Below are 20903 nucleotides of genomic sequence, written 5' to 3' on the forward strand. Positions count from 1 at the left end.
GACTACTACGGCCCAGTGCTACAGTCCACTAGTAGGCAACAGAAGTACAAAGCAGTAACACAGGGTTTATACCAAACCTCAAATACTAACCACAAACTAGGTAACATTAAAAAACTTTTTCACTCAGAAATGTATCAAAGACACAACCTCACCAAAAAGAGCAGCTACACAGTTATTCTTTAGTTAGAACTACATTTTTAGTGTTGGAAACAACCTTCAAAACATTTTTCCTGAACTCCTCCTCCATATTCTCACATACGCAAAAGTCGAACTGTCACATGGCCATTCCAACTAAGTAATCGGAATCCCTACAACACTGTGTCTCAATCAACAGTAATCAACACTCTAAAGTTTCTGCTGAGTATGCAGCTTTGAGGCTAAGATTACACAATGATCAATCAAATCAAACTATAAGCAAGAATTCTCTGCCAAGGCTTGCTAATCAACCAATGCCTCAGTAGAAGATAATGTCGATTTGCGAAAGATAAACAAAAAATGTAAAACAAAAAACTGCCAGGTGACCTATTAAGTTGAACAACTTATTAGTTTTACATCAGAAAGATATTAATATAAACAAACCCAGAAGCAATTAATATGGGACTACCATTTTTAACTAATGTAGCCACAATAACATTTGCAATAATTCATGTCAACATAACATTTCCCTATCTTCAAAGGAGTAAGTACTATGTGCATAAAGAGATAAACGAATGAAGGATGACATCAATGTTGAATTTCAAACCAATGTAATTTTTTCTGTTAAAAAGGACTCCTTTCCAGGGTGCCTGGGTGGCTCAGTCATTTAAGCATCCAACTCTTGATTTCAGCTCAGGTCACGATCCCACAGTTCTTAAGTTTAAGCTCCCCATTAGGCTCTGTGCTGACAGAGGAGCCTGCTTGGGATTCATTCTCATATTCCTTCTCTCTCTCTCTCTCTCTCTCTCTCTCTGCCCCTCCCCTGCTTGGGCTCTTTCTTTCTCAAAATAAATAAACAAACAAACATTAAAAAAAAAAAAAAAAAAAAGGATTCCTTTCCCTTACCTGACACTGATGTACATCTACTTCCAAGAAAACTGCCTGTGGATACTTATTACTCATAGAACTGAATGCTGGGGCAATCCTTAAACATGGTCCACACCTGTGAGAAAGTAAAACACATGCTTGGTAAAAACACACAAAAGACTGTATTAATTTATACTCTAAAGAACTTGTTAATTAAAATATGAAATCAAACAAACTCTGATGATCCTGGCTTTAGTTGTTCTAATCTTTTCCACTAGATTAATTTAGATACACTTGCATCAATATCACATTGTCCTAATGACTACAGATTTATATTAAGTTTTAAATATAATAATGTTAAGTCTTCCAGCTTTGTTCTCACTGAAATTAAAGATCTAAATAAAAGGAGGAATACGCTATGCTTATAAACTGGAAAACTCAACAGCATCAAAATGTCAATTCTCCTAAATTTGATTTTTTGAAGTCAATGTAAAATCCCAGTAGGTTTTCTTGCAGAAGTTAACAAGTTTAAATTCTAAAACTTATAGGGAAATACCAAAGATAGCCCAAGCCATCTTGAGGTTCAAAGCTGAGAAAATTACATTACTGAATATTAAGAATGATCACACAGCTTTATAAATTAAGAGTGTTCAGTGCTGGTACAATGATTAAAAAAAAACAAAAAAAACAAACAAACAAAAAAAAAAAACTGCCGTGTGTAAAAGAACAGGTCCAGAAACAAACCCATCCTATCTGCAGCAACCTGATTTATCAAATATGTGACACAGCAGTGCAGTGGGGAAAGGATGGTCTTTGCAATAAGCAGTGCTGCGTCAACTAGATAGTCACATGAGAAAATAAATGAATCGTTACCCCTATACCTCACACCATACAAAAACCCAATTCCAGATGGATTACAGGTCTAAGTGTGGGAGGTAAAACAGTAAGGGTTTTAGGAAAAAATACAAAGGATACTTTCAAATCTTAGGAACAAGCAAAGATTTCTTAAAACACAAAAAGCACTGAAGAAAAAAGGAAATAATTGATATATTGTAATATACTTGATAAATTAGAAAATATTAAGACCTTTTCTTCATTAAGATACCAAGTCCCCACAGAGTGGTAAAAAATATCTGTGAAATATATCAAAGGATTTAGACTGCTAATATGTAAAGAATTCCTACAAATCAATAAGAACAAGACTGACACTCAAAAGAAAAACGGGTAAACTCTTAAACTGGTACTTGACAAATGAGGTTATCTTCATAACAGTCAGTAAACATGAAAAGATACCTCACTTCATTAGTCACCAGGGAAACCAGGGAAAGGAAAATTAAAACGACTTCCATCAAAATAGCTAAAACAAAAAAGAATAAACTATAGTCAAGAATGTGGATCAACTGAACTGTTAGTGACCATGCAAAATGGTATCACCTCTTCAGGGGAAAAGAAAAGAAACTGGCAGTATCTACTAAACCAAGATTTGTGCCTACCTGTCAGCATTTCCGAGTTATATAACCAACAGAAGTGTCTACATATGTTTGCTTTAGGGCATTTGAAAAAATACTGATAGTAGTAACACTTCTAATAATCAAAAGTGGAGACTATTCAAAGTCCTATCAACACAGAATGAGTATATTAACTGCAGTTGCTCATACAGTGGAATACTATACAACAACGAAAATGACTGGCGTAAAACTTCATGCAAAACATGGGTTAACCTCACAAATAAAACTGAGAAAAGTAATACATTATATGATTCCATTTATGTATGGTTCAAATACAGGCAAAACAAGTCAATGGTACTACAAGTCAGGACATACGTTACCTTGAGAGTTAATGACAGGATGGGGATATGCAAGAGATTGCAAAAGGCTAGTTATATTATTCTATTTGTCTGGAACCTGATTACATGAGCGTGTGTGTTCAGTTTGTGAAAATTCAACAGGCTACACATTTATAATTACACACTCTTACATCTCAATAGAAGTTCAGAGAAAAATCATAGCAATAGCAGATAAGAACACAAGGAAAAGCAAATTCTGAAGCACAAATGTTCATGCCCAAGCTGTGATTGTCTCTCCATTGTTAACATTTTAATCAGTATTTTCATCCTGTGCCATCTATAAACCTCACACCAAAAAGCTAATAACGAATTAAGTCCTTAAATATTAAACTTGGTGCTTCTGAAAGTAGGTTTTTGTATCTAACAATCCTCAAATAGGCCCGGAGACCAAATTATAAAGAAACAAACATCTATAGTCACTAAGCCTATGTTTGGTTTAGCAAAATACTTCTAGTTATCAATAAGTCTTAAACATTATGGATGGGAGTACAAATTGTTAAATCCTTTTTGAAGAGCCATTAATCACTCTGTCAATTTTAAATGAACACAACCCAAGATTCACCAATCTTACTTCTATACATCAATCCTACCTTAAGACTTAACTCAGTTTCACAATATGTATACAAAATTCAATGCAATGTTATTAATAGTAAAAAATTAGAAATAATCTAAGTGGCAATCAACAAAAATAGTTTCAAATGTTATGACACATTCATACCAGACGATAAGGATAACTTGTAAATTTATATTGTTTAAAATAAAACTAAGTCTCATGATAAAATTCTCTATTACCACGTGAAAAAAAAAGTGTATACACACATTAGGTGCATCACACAATAACCAGTTAATTACTTATGCAAAGTGGGACTGGAAAAGGAAGAGAAAATTTAGAGGAAACTTTTTTAAATTATTCATTCATACTTGTCCATTTTTGTTTTTTTAGGATGAACAGGTACTTTGATCTTAAAATATTAAATAACTTGAGACTACAGAATTTAACATTAATTGCATTTAAACAGGTTTCCCAAATGAAGCACAGTGATTTATGCTATACCACAATATATTCATTCTTAAAAGAAATCTCCCTTCTTTACACGCATGCATTCAAAATAAGACAACTTATGGAAAAAATAAGATCGAGGCAAGCCATGTAAACCCATGCAACTTTGTAAACATATCCCCAAGAAAAAAAAAACGGTAACGTTCTGAGGAAATACTTGGACAGCCAGGCAGGTGGCTCAGACCTAGAGGATACCTCAGAGAATATTTAAAATGAATAAAACGGATGGACTGTAAGTGCCATGACGATCCAGGTGGAAGTGAAGCTCTGAAGCAGTGAGGCTGCACAGAGGAAGCGTAGCCCTGAGAATGAACCCTCGGGGAACAAGTGCTGGGTGCAAGTGCGAGTGTTTTATTAACTTTAACGTCATTAAAATAAACTTGCAAGGGAGCTTGCCTGCATGGCTGAGGGCTTTTCTCTTTCCTGCTAAAGATTCTAGTTCTATTTCTGCTCTTCACTACCTAGGAAAAACAGAATGCGAACCAACAGGACTTGCTCATTGTACTGACATCATCACGCTATTCACCAGTCATGTAGGGGTTAACCGGTCGGTGTTAAAAAAACAGAAACAAAAACAAAAACAAAAAACACTTCTGGCTAAAATGACTGTACTAAGATTAAGTGTTCCCTTTCAAAATTTAACCTTATCTAGATCCCCTGTTTAATTTTAGTTAGCCATCACAGGTTGTAACTTTAGTCAAAAATGAAAATAAGTCACAGAACACAGAAGCACAAATAAATACAGTGGCATACTTTCACAATAAAATCATCCAAATGAATTGATCAGTTATTTTAAGTAAGATGTTTGCCTGCTTAATATCAGCACTTAAGAGTATAAATTCCTATTATTAGCTGAGCTCAGAACAAGTCACCTGATTTCCCCGTATAAAATGGGAAGGGACTAGATTTTCCAGGACCTTTGTCATATCCAAAATATTATGCCCCACGTATGCCTGAATTTCAGGATCTTCCTTTTTTCCTCCTGTGCAGCCTTGTTTCACAGCCCTTAAATAGTATATAACCACAGAGCCTCTGAACTTGTAAAAGAGACCAGAGATCATCTAGTCCACACATTAAAAAAAAAAAAAAAAAAAAAAGCGTTCTTTTGCTACTTCTCTTTGACAGGAAGCTTATCTGTTAAACATGTAAAATGGATATGTAAGGATTCTGACTTATGCTTTTTGAGAAAAAACAAAGCAGACAACTCTCCAGCTTTTTGCAATAAAGAACCAAACCCAGAAAACTCAAACTTTAAAACTGACCTAACTTAACACAATTATTTGGTAAGTGAGAAATGAAGACCAGAAAAGTTAAATCACTTGCCCAAGATCAGACACTCTAGTAAATGACAGGGCCACAACAGAACGGTTAACTCGTAACCAATCCAAGATCAGCTTTCTTTGAAAGCACCAAGCTAGGTTCTAAGTATGATTTTTGTTTACAGTCATTATATAAACAAATTCAACTTCATGAACTTGCTGTCCTTCCCTGTTTGCTAGTCAGTGCTCTACCTTGAGCAATAACATGTGTAAACACATTGCTGACATAATGGTAAGGAAATGTATGTGCTTTCTGTAGAGATATTTTAAAAGTCTATTTTTTCTGTAGGGCACAACCTTAAAGTAGGTAATGTCTAGATTAATTATATTTTAATTAGGGCAGACATAATCATAACTGGTCCTATTAATAACACAAAATGGCTAGCATTCATTGAGCATTTACTATATGTTATACAATTTACAAAACCCTTAAACTCATTTAAACCCTACATTTCTCATTTCAAAGTCAAGAACAATGCAGTACAGCGCTAGAATTTGGTTACAAATCCCAACTCTTAACTGCTGTTCCAAATACCCCAAAACAGCGGCTTAAACACTGCTTTCTGTTATTTCTCAATTAACTGCCAAGATTAAAATGAATATGCTCTTTTTAAAAAAATCCAGACACATACCATTTTATAAAGTCCAAATCCAGGCAAAACTAACTTACAGTGTTAGAACTCAAGAACAAGGAGGGGAGCCTGGGTGGCTTGGTTGGCTAAGCGGCTGACTTTGACTCAGGTCATGATCTCACAGCTCGTGAGTTCAAGCCAAGCATCGGGTTCTCCACTCAGCACAAAGCCTGCTTTGGATCCTCGGTCTCCCTCTCTCTCCCTCTCTCTCTCAAGAGAAAAAAAAAAGGAATTCAAGAACAAGAAGAAAGCAGGCATGGGGCAGGGGTGGTCCACCGCGCTGGCATTCTTGATCTACATGTTAGTTACAAGTGTAACCACTCTGAAAATTTATCAAAGTATACACAAATGATTTGTGTACATTTTGCATGCATGTTATACTTGAATTAAAAAGTTTGCTTTTAAGAAAAATTCTCTGTATGTTCTTTGAGACCTCACCATGTCCTAGTTACCTCTCGTTATTTGCCTGGTCCCTATGGACTGCTGGGCCTGCTATCTTTGTAATTCAGTCTATAGCAATTTTGAACCATATAATTAATGTTATCTATATCTATAATGTATTAGTTGGACAAGCTACCATAACCATTAGAATTCAACATTCTAACCTACACTAACACTATTCTTGGATGGTAATAGTAACACCTAACCAACAACAAAGTAGGACTTGCTTTAACAAAACTGAACAGACGGTAAACACATCTGTAAAAGTGATACATTCATGAATTCAAGATAAAAATCATTCATACTCCATATAATTTCACTTACATGTGGAATCTAAAAAACACACACACAACACAGCAGTTGCACTACTTGGTATTTATCCAAAGGATTACAAAAATACTGATTTAAAGGGGCACATGCACCCCAATGTTTACAGCAGCACTATCACCAGTAGCCAAATTGTGGAAAGAGCCCAAATGTCCATCAACTGATGGATAAAAAAGGTGTGTTGTACACACATAAACACACACAAAATGGAACATTACACAGCCATCAAAAATAGTAAAAGTTTGTCATTTGTAACGACCTGGATGGAACTAGAGTGTACTACGTTAAGCAAAGTTAAGTCAGTCAGTGAAAGACAAATATGCGGAAGAAACAAAACAGATGAACATAGTGGAAGGGAAGGAAAAGTAGAATAAGATAAAAACAGAGAGTGAGGCAAACCATAACAGACTCTTCACTATAGAGAATAAACAGGGAGGCTGGAGTGGAGGTATGTGGGGAGATGGGCTAATTGGGTGATGGACATTAAGGAGGGCACTTGCTGTGATGAGTACTGACTGTTATACGTAACTGATGAATCACTAAATTCTCCTGAAACCAACACTACACTGTATGTTAACTTGAGTTTAAATAAAAAGTTGGAAAGAAACAAACACACAAACAAAAAAAACAGAAAGACTCATAAATACTGAAAACAAACGGTGGTGGTGGGGAGGGGATAGGTAAACAGATCAAGAAGTACAAACTTCCAGTTATAAAAAAGTCATGGCGATATAAAGTACGGCATACGGATAACACTGTGGTAACTTTGTATGGTGGAAGATGGTGACTATATTCACCGTGGTGAGCATTTTGTAAAGCGTATAACCATCAAATCATTATGCTGTACACCTGAAACTAATATAATATTGTATGCCAAGTATACTTCAATTTAAAATAAAAATCATTCACACTGAGTTTTATGGGAAAGAAAATGCATATTCTTTTAGCGTTGGGGCTTACCCACTAGTGATAACAAAACTGGCACTGTTTATAACCATTAAATGTATATTTAAAGAGTAACAGTACGGAAATAACAGTTACAAAAACACATCACCACAGTATATAATTCATATATATAATTTTATACTCTAAACAATGCTGTTAGGTTACGTGTTAACATCCCCATGTTACAGGTGGGGAAAGAATATCACAGAATGAATTGAAATGTCCTAGGTCATAAGATTAGTTTGCAAGCAGTGCTGTGGCTAAATAATTCAAGGCAATATTAAAAAAAAAAAAAAAAAGGTCAGGTTGTGTGCAATACAGGGATGAACCTGCATTTCCTTTCTATTTAGGCTGGGAAAAACAAGGACAACACTTTATACTTCCTACAGTGCATTCAGCAATGGGACCTTAAATTATTCAACCTGTGACTCAACATCCTCATGTGTAAAATGGGGATAATTTCAAAGATTATTTTGAGGACCGAATAAGTCAATATAAATTCTTAAATAAGTCTCTTACAAAAGAAATAATATGTAAATGTTGGCTATTTTAATTATTTAAAAACAACAACAACAACAACACTGGAGAAGGGTGCCAAGACTATTCACTGGGGAAAAAACAGTTTTTTCAACAAATGGTGCTGGGAAAACTGGATAGCGACATATAAAAGAATGAAAGTGGAGTTTTACACCATATACAAAAATTAACTCAAAATGGGTAAAAGAATTTAAAAACTAAAATTACAAAATTCCTGGATGAAAACATAGGGGCAAATCTTCATGACACTGGATTTGACAATGATCTGTGGGATAGGACATCAAAAGCACAAGCAACAATAGAAAATATATATAAACTGGACTCCATTAAGATGTAAAATCTTTTGTGCATCAAAGGACACTATCAAGAAAATGAAAGGCAACCAATGGGAGAAAATATTTATAAACCATTTATCAGATAAGGAATTGATACCCCAAGTATATAAAGAACTCCTATAGGGGCATCTGGCTGGCTCAGTTGGTAGAGTGTGCAACTTTTGAGGTCAGTGTTGTGAGTTCAAGTCCTACGATGGGTGTAAAAATTACTTAAAAATAAAATCTTACCAAAAAAAAAAAAGAAAGAAAGAAAGAACTATAATTCAAGAACAAAAACCCAAACAGTCTAATTCAAAATCAGTAAAGGGCTGGAATCAGCATTTCTCTAAAGAAAATAAATGACCAATAAGCACATGAAAAAATGCTCAACATCATTAGCCATTAAGGAATTACAAACCAAAACCACCAGACCACTTCACACCCATTTAGGATGGCTATTTGGTGCAACTGAATTCCACTCCCAGGTATATACCCAAAAGACTTGAAAGCAGGGACTCAAAGATATCCTTGCACACCAATGTCGATAAGCGGTATTACTCACAATAACCAAAAAGTGGAAACAATCCAAGTGTCCATCAACAGATGAATAAACAATATATAGTATATGCATACGATGAAATTTTTAACTTTAAAAAGGAAATTCTGATACATGCTACAACATGGATGAACCCTAAAAACATTATGCTAAGGGAAATAGCCGGAAACCAAAGGATAAATGTTATATGACTCCACTTACGTGAGACAGCAAAAACAGGCAAATTCATAGAAACAGACAGATGTTACCAGGGTGAGGGACTGGGGGTATTGGGAGTTACTGCTTCATGGGTAAAGTTATTGGTTAATGTTTCTATCTGAGATAATGAAAAGATTCTAGGAAATAGTGGTGATGGTGGTACAACATTGTGAATGTACTTAATGCCACTGAACTGTACATTTAAAAATGGCTAAAATGGTCAATTTTATGTTACATATATTTTATTGCAATTAAAAACACTGAAATACTGGAGAGCCACTGAAGATTTTTAAGCAAAACAGTGACAATCTATGTAACATTTTAGTAAAATTAATGTTAGATATAACATGGAAGTGAAGAAAACGGAATAAGGCTTAAAAGTAGGGTTGGAAAAGAAATAAAGAAATAGGTGATAGAGAAAACTATGTTCTTGGCCTAACATGGGACATTAAGTTTGATCTAAGAGGTTTCCTACATGATCTATTGGATACAGTTATTTTGAGGGTCTAATACCGATGCTGAGTTATGAAAGTCTGAGGTCACAATCACATACAGTTTGTGGAGGAACACATTAACAGCCAAAATATTACAGAACTTTAAGGCAAATACAATCTTAACAGATTTATAAATTACCTAAATATACTTTAGAACTTAAAAGCTTTCTAAATTCAAACTTTTGTTCTCAGTTTTTACCATAAAAAATTAAATTCTCATTGCATCAAAATACCTTTTTAAAAATTAACACAGAGCTTTGCCAATCGATGTCTGCAGTTGTTTATGGTTATATGAAACCTCATTACTAACAGAAGTGTTTCCTTAATAGCAATGTTTCCCCACTTTTCTCACTTCAACTAATAAATTATTTATCACTGTCTGTCATCTCTTCTGCTATGGTAAGGGGAAAAGAGACTATTTCATTGAGGGACAAAAGTCTATACATTCCTACAGACTAGAATTAGGAAAGTGAACTAAAAATGAGATTCATTGTTAAAATCATCTCTTCCCTTTTCCAACTCTGGCCTAGGCACTTAGCAAATGTACTTAGTATGTAGTATGTATTCCCCATATTAAGAATATAGACATTGCAGGGGCGCCTGGGTGGCTCAGTCAGTTGAGCACCCAACTTCGGCTCAGGTCATGATCTCACGTTTCGGTTAGTGAGTTCGAGCCCCGTGTCGGGCTCTGTGCTGACAGCTCAGAGCCTGGAGTCTGCTTCGGACTCTGTATCTCCCTCTCTCTCTCTCTCTGTGCCTCCCCCACTCATGAGCGCTGTCTCTCAAAAATAAACATTAAAAAAAAAAAAAAGAATACAGACATTGCAAAATTGCTAAAGCTGAGAAGATATATTTATAGAATTTTGACATTCCTTTTACACATGTCTTTATAACAAAATCTTTATCTTCTCCAATTTAATAAACGTGAAAGTCTACATGTCAAATTGGTACTCTCGGCCACCCTATAAAATCCAATATACTGTGCCTTTTCAATTCTGTATGAGACAGATTGATCCAGGAATAAGTCTTTAATTGTTTTCATCTCTATCTGCATCCACCCAAGCCCTAAAGCTATCTAATCCTAATGCCACCTCTTATATACTCAACATTTACTGAATCATGTTCAATAACCACGAATCACTTTTTACCCTCAAAATATTGCCTTATGTTTATATAGTTACCTGGACAATTCAATGGGTTCCATAAACAGTAATACCTGCAAGTAAATTTCTCCAGCTTAGGGTAAATGTAAATAACTCGGAGGCTAGGGGGTCAAGGTAAGTCAAATGGAGACCACTAATTCTTAGAAGGCACTCACATACACAAAGGGAGGTCAGTAAATACACACCCTGGCTGAAATCTTGGTTCTAAAGGCCTACTTCCAACATGTCACTCTCACACAGGTACACTGCACACTCAAAATGGAAAATCCACCAGCTCTGCGACCAATAAATCATGTTGAGATTTACCAAAGTCGACATCTCTGTCCTGTTAAACCATCAAGACAAAAATGGAGTCTATATGGCCAAACCCAGATGTCTGGATACCTGTATTGCATATATACCCACTGTAACTTCTGTGATCAGATGCAGCCGCATACATAAGGGAGGCTAAGTTACAAAGTTACTAACCAAACGAGTAACAAGGCCATTAAGAAAAGTAAAAAGCACCTGACTCAACATTAAAACGCATTAAATGAGCACTACGTGGATTAGTTGGATAGCCCCAACTGAAGTTTCTAAAGGTTTTACACAAATGCAATAAGTGAAGAAAGCCAAAGTGTTCGGAAAATTAAGATTTTAGGTTTTCTAAGGTGCAAGTGACAGCTGGCTCCCGGGAAGGAATCGAACAGGCAAAAGCAGGAGAGGCTGCAGGAAGACTCCCACAGACTAGAAGGAACAGAGGTGGGCCACCCCAAGTGGCCTCGTCCGAGGATTCAGAAGGGACGGGTGTAGGTCTCCCGGGCTGGAATTCGCGGATGGCCAGGCCTCCGTGCCCTCCAGAGACTCCCTTGCGCACAAACAGGGGAGCTGAGGCCTAACTGGGCAGCGGCCTGGGGCTGCGGCCAGCGCGGGACATTCCGGAGCAGGAGACGGCAAGGAGTCGGGACCCGGAAAAAAAGTGAAGGGAAAGCAGGCACGCACACGCGGGGCCCACAGGGCTCGCGCCCGGCCTCACCCTCGCATGGTGAACTTGACCACGGCGAGTCTGGAGCCCGCGCCGCTCAGCTCCGGCTGGAAATCCGGGTCGCTCCCGACCGGCTTCACTCCCACCATTCTCAGCCCGGCAGGGCGGCCGCGACGCCACCGGCTTCAAAACTGAAGAAGGCGACCCGGGAGAGGAAGAGCGGGAGGCTCAGGAAGGCCGAGGCCCGATCACAGGAGGTGGCGACCGCGGCGTCTTCCCCGGGACTCTCAGTGCCGAGTCACGCCAGGGAGCAGAGCGGCCGGGGTGGGGGGGGTGGGGACGGGAAGGGGGGAGGGGAGAGGCGAGGGAAGGAAAGGCGTGCGGCGCCCAGCAGCCACCGCGCGGCAGGGCCGCCGGCGCTTGCGCACGTAGGCGTCATTTCCGCGCCGTCCGTTTTGGCTCCCAGCGCCCAATCCCAAAACGCGACCCCTGGCCCCACCCTCGGCTGAGGAGCCAGACCCAGGCTGTCAGGAGCCGCGCAGGCGCGGAGGAGCAGCAGTCACAAGCTGAGCTGTGCAGTGCGTTTTAAGTTCGCGTCATCCCTCCGCGGTTCCGAGAACCAGGCTTCTGCCGAGTTTCTCGGGGTAAGAAAAGTAGGTTCAGTGGCTAAGGTTTTAAGCCTCCCTTCCCCAGAAGTGCTTGAGGAAATACTTTGTCTCATATTCCGGGCAAAACGCCACACTAGACAAAATAGGCTTTAGGTACATTGATTTACGGCTCTCGTGACACAAAGGTGCTCTCTGTGCAGTCATCCACAAACTGTCATGCACCTGTCTTTAAGCTGCGCCTAAAAAAATGAAAGCACCATCCATCCTTCTAGAAACACAGTCTTGTGATAGACACCAGCAATAGTTAACAATAACAAGTTTGCAAAGGAAACGTTGGGACAAATGGGACAAGAGGATGGGACGGGGTAAACTTGCTAGAAGTTGTGGTCCCTGAACTGAATCTTGATGGAAGATAGCCAGGTGGTGAGAGGTGACGGTGTATTACCGGCAGAAGAACCAGCAGTGCAGATTTGTGTTTTAGGGGGGCTGATAACAATAGCTAATAGCTGACAAATTACTCGCTAGACAAGATACGTGCTCTTTGTGTATTTTAGCTCATTTAATCCTCCCAACAACCTGTGAAGTAGGTTCTATTATTTTATGGGTAGACTAATTTCCCCTAGTTCACACGCCTCATAGAAAATCCAATCAGCATTTAAGTTAAGGTAGGCTAACATCAGCGTGTTCTTTTAAATGTCAGAGTAGGTGACAAATGATTTGCTTTTGAATTTAGCTGGATGATGAAACTGAAGAGCAAAGTGGAGGTCTGATCATGCCTAGCTAAGGAATTTGTATTTTAACATGAATGCAATGAAGTAATCACTGGAGGGCAATTTTTTTTATTATTATTATTACCCCAAAAAAGTGTCTTTAGAAAAAATCCCGAGGTAGCAGTGAGGAGGATGGAAGGCAGTGAGACAATTTAGGAGGTTACTATGGTAACCCAGGAAGTGAGTTGTGGGAGCACCCTAAGTGGAAATGAAGAAGACTTGATATATTTGAGGAACAATTAGCAGACAAAAATCATAGGATTTCGTGACCAATTGGACCAATTTAGTGAGATGACAGAGGAAGTAGTCTAGGATAGCACAAATATTTCAATCTTGTGGCTTTTTGTACTGGGTTAAGATGCCTGTATGACATCTAGGTAAGGGGCATAGTAGATGGTAGGAAGCTTGCGTCTGGAACTAAAGGAAAACAAGTGGGCTAAAGTTGTAGACTTGAGAGTCATGGGTTTGGGTGGAAATTGAATCCAGGAACATAATTGTCTCTGTTCTGCTGATGACAAGGCTAACATTCAGAGAAGTGTGTAACTCGTTCATTTATACAGTTGTGAGGCTGCTTAGCCCTCAAACATTACACCCAACATTATATAGAAACAGACTATATGTGTACATAGAAACTTTCATCAGATGTTATTGCAAGATGATGCTCTACTGAGTGATTTTTTTTCTCTGTATTTTCTAAATCCCTTCAATAATTATAAACAGTATACACAATAAGAAAGAAAGCACAGCTGGGAGAAAAAAAAAGTGCTACACAACAATGCTACAAAAAAGGCCAAAGTTTCTGCCCTGCCCTAAAAACAAGAATAATATTCACAGTTAACTGGTCTCCTGTGAAATTTAGGTAATGGTTAATATCATTGAGAAAAAAAAAGCTCTTGGTAGAAGAAATTTCCCCCCAAAATGTTTCTTTTTTCTAAATTTGTATGTACTACCCTGAAAACCCCATTTTCTGGAATGTCCATGAAAATTTTAGAAAAAACTTATTACCATTAAACCTCTGCAAGGGTGACTTGTGATTATTCTTTTTTCTAAAAGTTCATTCATTTGAGAGAAAAAGGAAAAGAACATGAGTGGGGGAGGGGCAGAGAGGGAGAGACAGAATCCTAAGCAGGCTCTGATGTTAGCACAGAACCCTACGTGGGGCTTGAACTCATGCACTGTGAGATCATGACCTGAGCCAAAATCAAGAGTTGGACACAACTGACTATTGGGCACCCCGACAGGTGCCCCAACTTGTGATTATTCTTTTTAAAAAAAAAAAAATTTAAGGTTTATTCATTTTTCAGAGACAGACAGAGCGTGAGTGGGGGAGGGGCAGAGAGAGAGGAAGACGCAGAATCCAAAGCAAGTTCCAGGCTCTGAGCTGTCAGCACAGAGCCTGACACGGGGCCTGAACTCACGGACAGCGAGATCATGACCTGAGCTGAAGTCGGCCGCTTAACCGACTGAGCCACCCAGGCGCCCCAAATAGTGATTATTCTTAAAAGGATGATATGCTTTCTCCATTCCTGAGGTTAACATATTCAGAAACGCCAAATATGCTGCACGTAAGCTCCTCCCACCCCATCCCTTACTTGGTGGGGGCATCACTATTAGATGACACCGTTTCCCGGGGTCTATCCAGCCTCAGCCTCAGAATTCCATTCAGTAGCACCCACTACCAGAGTCAGGATGAAACCTATTATTTGCCATCTCACATCTTGCTGTAATTGTTACATCTGGAAATCCATGGTTCTCAAATGGTAGCGAGCCCATTAAAATGTGAGTTTCCAGTTTCACACCCAGAGATTCTGACTCAGTAGTGCTGGTGCGTGGCCCAGGAATCTGAATTTCAACAGGCATCCAGGGTAACTGAGGCAAGGAGTCCATATTTTTTTTTTTTCAACGTTTTTTATTTTTATTTTTGGGACAGAGAGAGACAGAGCATGAACGGGGGAGGGGCAGAGAGAGAAGGAGACACAGAATCGGAAACAGGCTCCAGGCTCCGAGCCATCAGCCCAGAGCCTGACGCGGGGCTCGAACTCACGGACCGCGAGATCGTGACCTGGCTGAAGTCGGACGCTTAACCGACTGCGCCACCCAGGCGCCCCAAGGAGTCCATATTTTGAGAAACATTATTTGATGCTACTTGTCGTGTACCATTTACTATGCATTTGGTATGCACAAGGTACTGTGATAATGCTTTGAAACACCTTTCTTCCAGGGACATCAAAAGGGAGATAAGGCACTTCTACAAAAACTAAAAATAAACAAGGTAAAATGTGGTAAGTGCTATAGTAGAACTGTAGATAACATACCATAGTGGTTGAGAAAAGGAAGAGAACATTTCCAGCTGGAATGAGCAGAGGATGCTTTATAAAGGGATATGTTCTAATACTCAGACGTAGATAAACCTAAGAAGGAAATGCATAAACATCTTCATTCACAGAAATGACTCCCAGCTTTTCTCTCAACTCATCAAGAATATAGTTTGCTTTAGACTCACCCATTTTTTTTTCAGTCTCAGTCTATCACTGGAGGAAGGCTTTCTATCATGACTTGTAGCTGCCATGGGCTCACTTTGCTAAATTTAAAAATAGATGTGATAGGGGGCGCCTGGGTGACTCAGTCGGTTAAGCGTCCAACTTTGGCTTCAGGCCATGATCTCAGTTTGTGAGTTTGAGCCCCACCTCAGGCTCTGTGCTGACAGCTCAGAGCCTGGAGCCTGCTTTGGATTCTGTGTCTCCCTCTCTATCTGTGCCTCCTCCAATCACAGTGTGTCTCTCTCTCTCTCTCTCTCTCTCTCTCTCAAAAATAAATAAGCATTAAAACAATTTTTTAATAGATATGATGGAGATATGTCATCCATGACTTTCTCTCTCCCATAGCCCTTTTCACGTGGTAGATACAAAATAAGTATTGGTCGAATAAATGAATGGCTAGGAAGCAAAATGCGTATGAGTGTGACTTAGTCCACAAAATGCAGGAGTAAAAGAAATGTTCTTTTGTGTTATATAACTCAAGTTCATTTTGACTCTGAATCCTCACCCTCCTGCTGTGTCCAACTAGAACAAAAACAACCTCATCTCCTCCTCTGCCTGATTTAGAAATTGTACCACATATCTGGGTTTAGAGTGGGAGTGGGGCTTTGGAGTGTAGACGTCTAGGAGCCCTGTCTCTTTCTACATACCCTCTTGAAGTCTAGCCCTTTCTGTTTCATGTGACTACCTCAGGGATTGGGACCTTTGTTTGAAGCTGCCTCTGGACCCATCTGCCTAGGTGCACCAGTGTGACATTTCTCCCTGGGTTTTTACTTCTTCCCTTCTCCCTTCCATAAAGACTTTCCCTTATGTTTTTATTAAGAGTTTTATAGTTTAACTTCTAGATTTATTTGATCCACCATTCACCTTTTTGAGCCAATTTGATCCTAATCACTTAAAAGTATTCTCATGATAGAAAAGAAAGACACAGTTTTCCAGTTTCATGTGTATTTGAGTGTTTGTTGGCAAGGCACTATGCAATAACCATACGATCTCTGATGTCAGTTGTTCTTTAAATGTAGTCCTCTTGTAAAAAGGTGGGGAAATGCCACTTTCTGATTTTTTTTGAAAAGCAATAGCAAGAATATAATGAAGAAATAACTTGTATTCTACAAAAGAAGTCCTCGTAAATTCCTCTGAGATATAATATACCTCTTTAAATAACTGAATTTGTATTTGCAAAAGCCCAAGGATACAGATTTATTGAATTCCATAAACCATATGGAATTCCCCCATTAACTTATCAAAGTTACAACCCAAAAATTCTGCATAAAAATAACATCTGCGTAATAGTTTATTGGTAACTAATTCCTGAAAAAACAGAAAACTTGTAATATTTTATATCAGCTTAATTCTTTAATCAACTGGGAAATTTATTTAAAAAATGATTTTAGGTAAGTTTTGTTTTATTCCTAAAGTCTTGAGGGAAAAATATGTAATGTATGTAATATAAATGTTAAATAGAAAGGACGTTCTTCATCATTTCCAAACTCTAGTTTGCAGCCTATTGAATCTGAAAATTGAATACCATTTCCCATGGCTGTCCCTAGGTGGCGCAGTGTCTTTCAGTCAAAGGAGTATGATTTCCCCTTGGATATCAAATGCTTCTTTCAGTAATGCTGTTAAGTTCCCAGACGTTTGTCCCACCAACACTATATTCCTTAGTTTTGGACACTAGGCAGTGTTTGCAGAAGTGAGTTTTCTAGGAAGTCACAAAGTGACCTATCACTGTCATAAATCTCCTCCTGGAACACACCGAAGAAAGTTGCTAGCCATTCTGAGAGTCAGTTATGGGTATTTCCCAGAAATGTAAAATAGTTTTTTTTATTCTGAAGTTTATATCTGAGGTTCAGAAGTCATTAAACTGCACAGAGTTGCTATTAAGAAGGCCAGACAGACAAATATTTCTATCACTTAAGCCTCTGAATAAAAATCCATATTTTAATTGTTTTAAATAGTGAGTTGGAGGTTAGAATTAACTCTTTGAAACTACAAAACTACACATGGCTACACATAACTATGTGTTCACTTAGTCACTCATAAAGAGAGTTCTTTTTTTGGCTTGTGGTAGTATAGTAGATATTGTCTGGCTAGAATGTACAAGTCAGGAAGAAATGTCCCCCAGTAAAGACTTTTGCTGTATTCAAAGGACTTTCTCAGTTATGCCCTTGAGCAAACACATACACCAAACATACACATCCTCATCAATCAGTCCATGCTTGAGTGGCAATATGTGCATACTCTCAGTACCTCTGAGGGCCACGCACTGAAGACAGTCAATGAAAATAAAACGTAAGGAAGTGGCTATTTACACAATATTTCCCACCAAAATTCAGCATACTAGAATCAGAAGAAGGTAGGAGGATCAGATCCAACTGGTAGAAAGTACCAAAGCATAGCACTTCTCACATTGCATGGCACTCATGGTGGATGTAAGCTGTCTCCCTGCCAGACTGTGAGCAATCTGACCACAGAACCCAGTCTTTGTGCTATCTGCATGGCCAGCTCAGCACAGTGCCCAGTGCCACTGGATGTTGAATAAATGACGCTTTCCACCATGGCAAATTATATTTAAGATATTTAAGACACGCAAAAGAAATTACTATTTTATGAAAATAGAAATTAGGTTAAAGTGCTCATAGCCACTGCCCCCTCCACCCAGATTATTGTGGAGCAAATGCCAGGTATCATATAATTTCATCTGTATTCTGTTAGCCTACCTCTCTAGAAGATAAGGATTCCTTTAAAAAATCACAAGCGGGGCATCTAGGTGTCTCAGTAGGTTAAGCATCCGATTTCACCTCAGGTCATGGTCTCACAGTTTGTGAGTTCAAGCCCCGCATCATGCTGTCTGCTGTCAGTGCAGAGCCCGCTTTGGATCCTCTGTCTCCCTCTCTTTCTGCCCCTCCCTCGCTCTCATGTGTGCTCTCTCTCTCTCTCTCTCAAAAATAAACATTTTTTAAAAAATAAATAAAAATCATAACCAAAATACCATTATCACACTTAAATGTTAACAGTGCTTCCTTAATATCATCAAATATCCACTCAATGTTAAAATTCCCCATTTTCTCTTAATTTATGGCTCACTTGAATCAATATCAAGAAAAGGTACATACATTGCGTTAGTTGATATCTGTCTCTTAACTCTTTTTTTTTTTTTTTAATGTTTATTTATTTTTGAGACAGAGAGAGACAGAGCATGAATGGGGGAGGGTCAGAGAGAGGGAGACACAGAATCTGAAACAGGCTCCGGGCTCTGAGCTGTCAGCACAGGGGCCCGATGCAGTGCATCTTGGTGTCTGCCATGGATCCTCTTTTTCCCACAGGTTTGGGGAACAACTCTTCCAGGGCTCTTGTGGTCCTCTCATCCTGACAGGGAAAAGAAGAGAGAAGTTAGTAGAACAGACAACAGCCCTTGTTGCTGCAGGACGTGACAAAGCTACAAGCCAGTCATCACCTCCTTCTTTACTATCCTGATTTCCCCTTGCTGATCCTGCTGGGTTCGTGAGGGGTCCCCAAGCCCTTCTTTGTGAGGAGCTCAAGCACCCCCAACCTTAACACCTTCACTCCTTCCTAGAAGGTGTAAGTATGGAGCAAATGGAGATATTTCTAGAAAAAGACATCCTGTTACTTAGAAGAAATTGATTCAAGCACCCCCAACCTTAACACCTTCACTCCTTCCTAGAAGGTGTAAGTATGGAGCAAATGGAGATATTTCTAGAAAAAGACATCCTGTTACTTAGAAGCAATTGATTTAGAAGTCATGAGATAGGAGAAAAAGAGAAGTCTCACCAACTGACTTTTGTGTCATGTAAGAAAGTGCGAAGGGGAGCTGTAAAAGAGGATCACGCAAAACCATGCAAAGAACACTTCCTCACTTACTTGGGGCACCTGGGTGGCTCAGTCAGTTAAGCATATGACTTCAGATCAGGTCATGATCTCATGGTTCGTGAGTTAGAGGCCTGCATGGGGCTCTGTGCTGACAGTGCAGAGCCTCCTTTAGATTCTCTGTCTCCCTCTCTCTGCCCTTCCTGCACTCCCTCAAAAATAAATAAATAAAACTTTTTTAAAAAAAGAACACTTACTAAATTATTCTGCTGCAACATGATAAAGTGGGAGGACCCCCAGTAGTAACATGAAGCCCCCAACCATGACATGACTTGTAGGCAAATGGGTCCACTAAGGAAAGGACAGAATTAGCAAAGTATTAGGCCCTACGGGGAACACCAAACCACAGATTTATAATCTAGAGGAGAAAAAAATGATAGCACACACGAAACAACCTGGAAATGACAACAATAATGAAGCCACTGTTAGACCACTGGGCAAAAATTTATAAAGTGGAGGAACAAATTTCCTTGCCTTTTGAGGAACTAACTTGGAACTTAGGAAGTCCAGGAAGTATTGGTGTGTTATAGGGTAATTGCTACTAAGCTCTAAAGACAGAGTAATACTTAAGTTTTTGTTTTTGTTTCTAAAGCCCATACCTTTAAAACATGGCATGTGGAAATTTTTGACCCTTTCCCCATGGTTTCCATTTACGGTTCATTTCTGGTAACAACTGTACATTTTTGGTTAAAACAACAGTGATGACAACTTCTTATTTGTCTTTGCAGCTGTCTGTCTTTCCCACTCAGTGTCCATGATGCATTGCTGCCAGCTGATTTTTGTGGCCAACACATCGTACAGTAACTGCCCAGTGAGCCACACTCTGTACAATCCTCTCTCCCTGAGCACACGTGAAATCTGTGACTTGCTTCTAATCAGGAGAATATGGCAACAGTGAAGGACTGTCACTCCCTTCATTAGGTTACTATCTACAGATTTATCTATATCTATCCATATCTATAGCTATGTAACTCCAACTTTCTTGCACACACACTAGAGAGATCCTTTTTGCTGACTTTGAAGAAGTGAGCTGCCATGCAGTGCAAGGCCTTTGGTAAGGCTCAGGTGGGAAGGAGCTGTAGGTGGCCTGTAGGACGTGAGTGTCCTTAGTCATTTATCCACAAGGACATGAATCAGATTTAAATTCTTCCCAAGCGGGGCTTCCAGATGAGATTGCAGTGTGGCTGACCTCTCAACTGTAGCCTCGTGTGATCACAAGCAGAAGACCCAGTTAAGCTGTGCCTGAACACCTTTCCCATGGAAACTGTGAGACAATAAATGTGCATTGTTTGAAGCCACTAA

At 39.0% G+C, this 20903-nt stretch overlaps 1 protein-coding gene and 1 long non-coding RNA gene across 6 annotated transcripts in view; one reads left to right on the forward strand and one right to left on the reverse strand.

Moving 5' to 3' along the window:
• TXNL1 (thioredoxin like 1) overlaps positions 1 to 12111 on the reverse strand; it is a 33085-nt gene extending 20974 nt beyond the window's left edge. For 3 of the 4 annotated variants that reach the window (XM_060613938.3, XM_060613941.3, XM_060613940.3), the window contains exons 1-2: positions 11850 to 12111; positions 1042 to 1138 (exon numbers count right to left, since the gene is read on the reverse strand). In XM_060613938.3, the coding sequence (XP_060469921.1) occupies positions 1042 to 1138; positions 11850 to 11947 (195 nt within the window). In that variant the 5' untranslated portion in view covers positions 11948 to 12111. The remainder of the gene's footprint in view (positions 1 to 1041; positions 1139 to 11849) is intronic. The other variant, XM_060613939.3, reaches the window with a different exon arrangement.
• Positions 12112 to 12236: 125 nt separating this feature from the next.
• On the forward strand, positions 12237 to 20903 carry LOC132666027 (uncharacterized). Of its 2 annotated transcripts, none has more exons than XR_009604418.1 (3): positions 12237 to 12451; positions 19040 to 19403; positions 20330 to 20903. It is a non-coding gene; the product is annotated as an uncharacterized LOC132666027 (long non-coding RNA). The 2 variants fall into 2 exon arrangements; XR_009604419.1 differs by having other exon boundaries at positions 12237 to 12442.

Source organism: Panthera onca, chromosome D3 (assembly GCF_046562875.1).
Source record: "Panthera onca isolate mPanOnc1 chromosome D3, mPanOnc1 haplotype 2, whole genome shotgun sequence".
NCBI lineage: Eukaryota > Metazoa > Chordata > Mammalia > Carnivora > Felidae > Panthera > Panthera onca.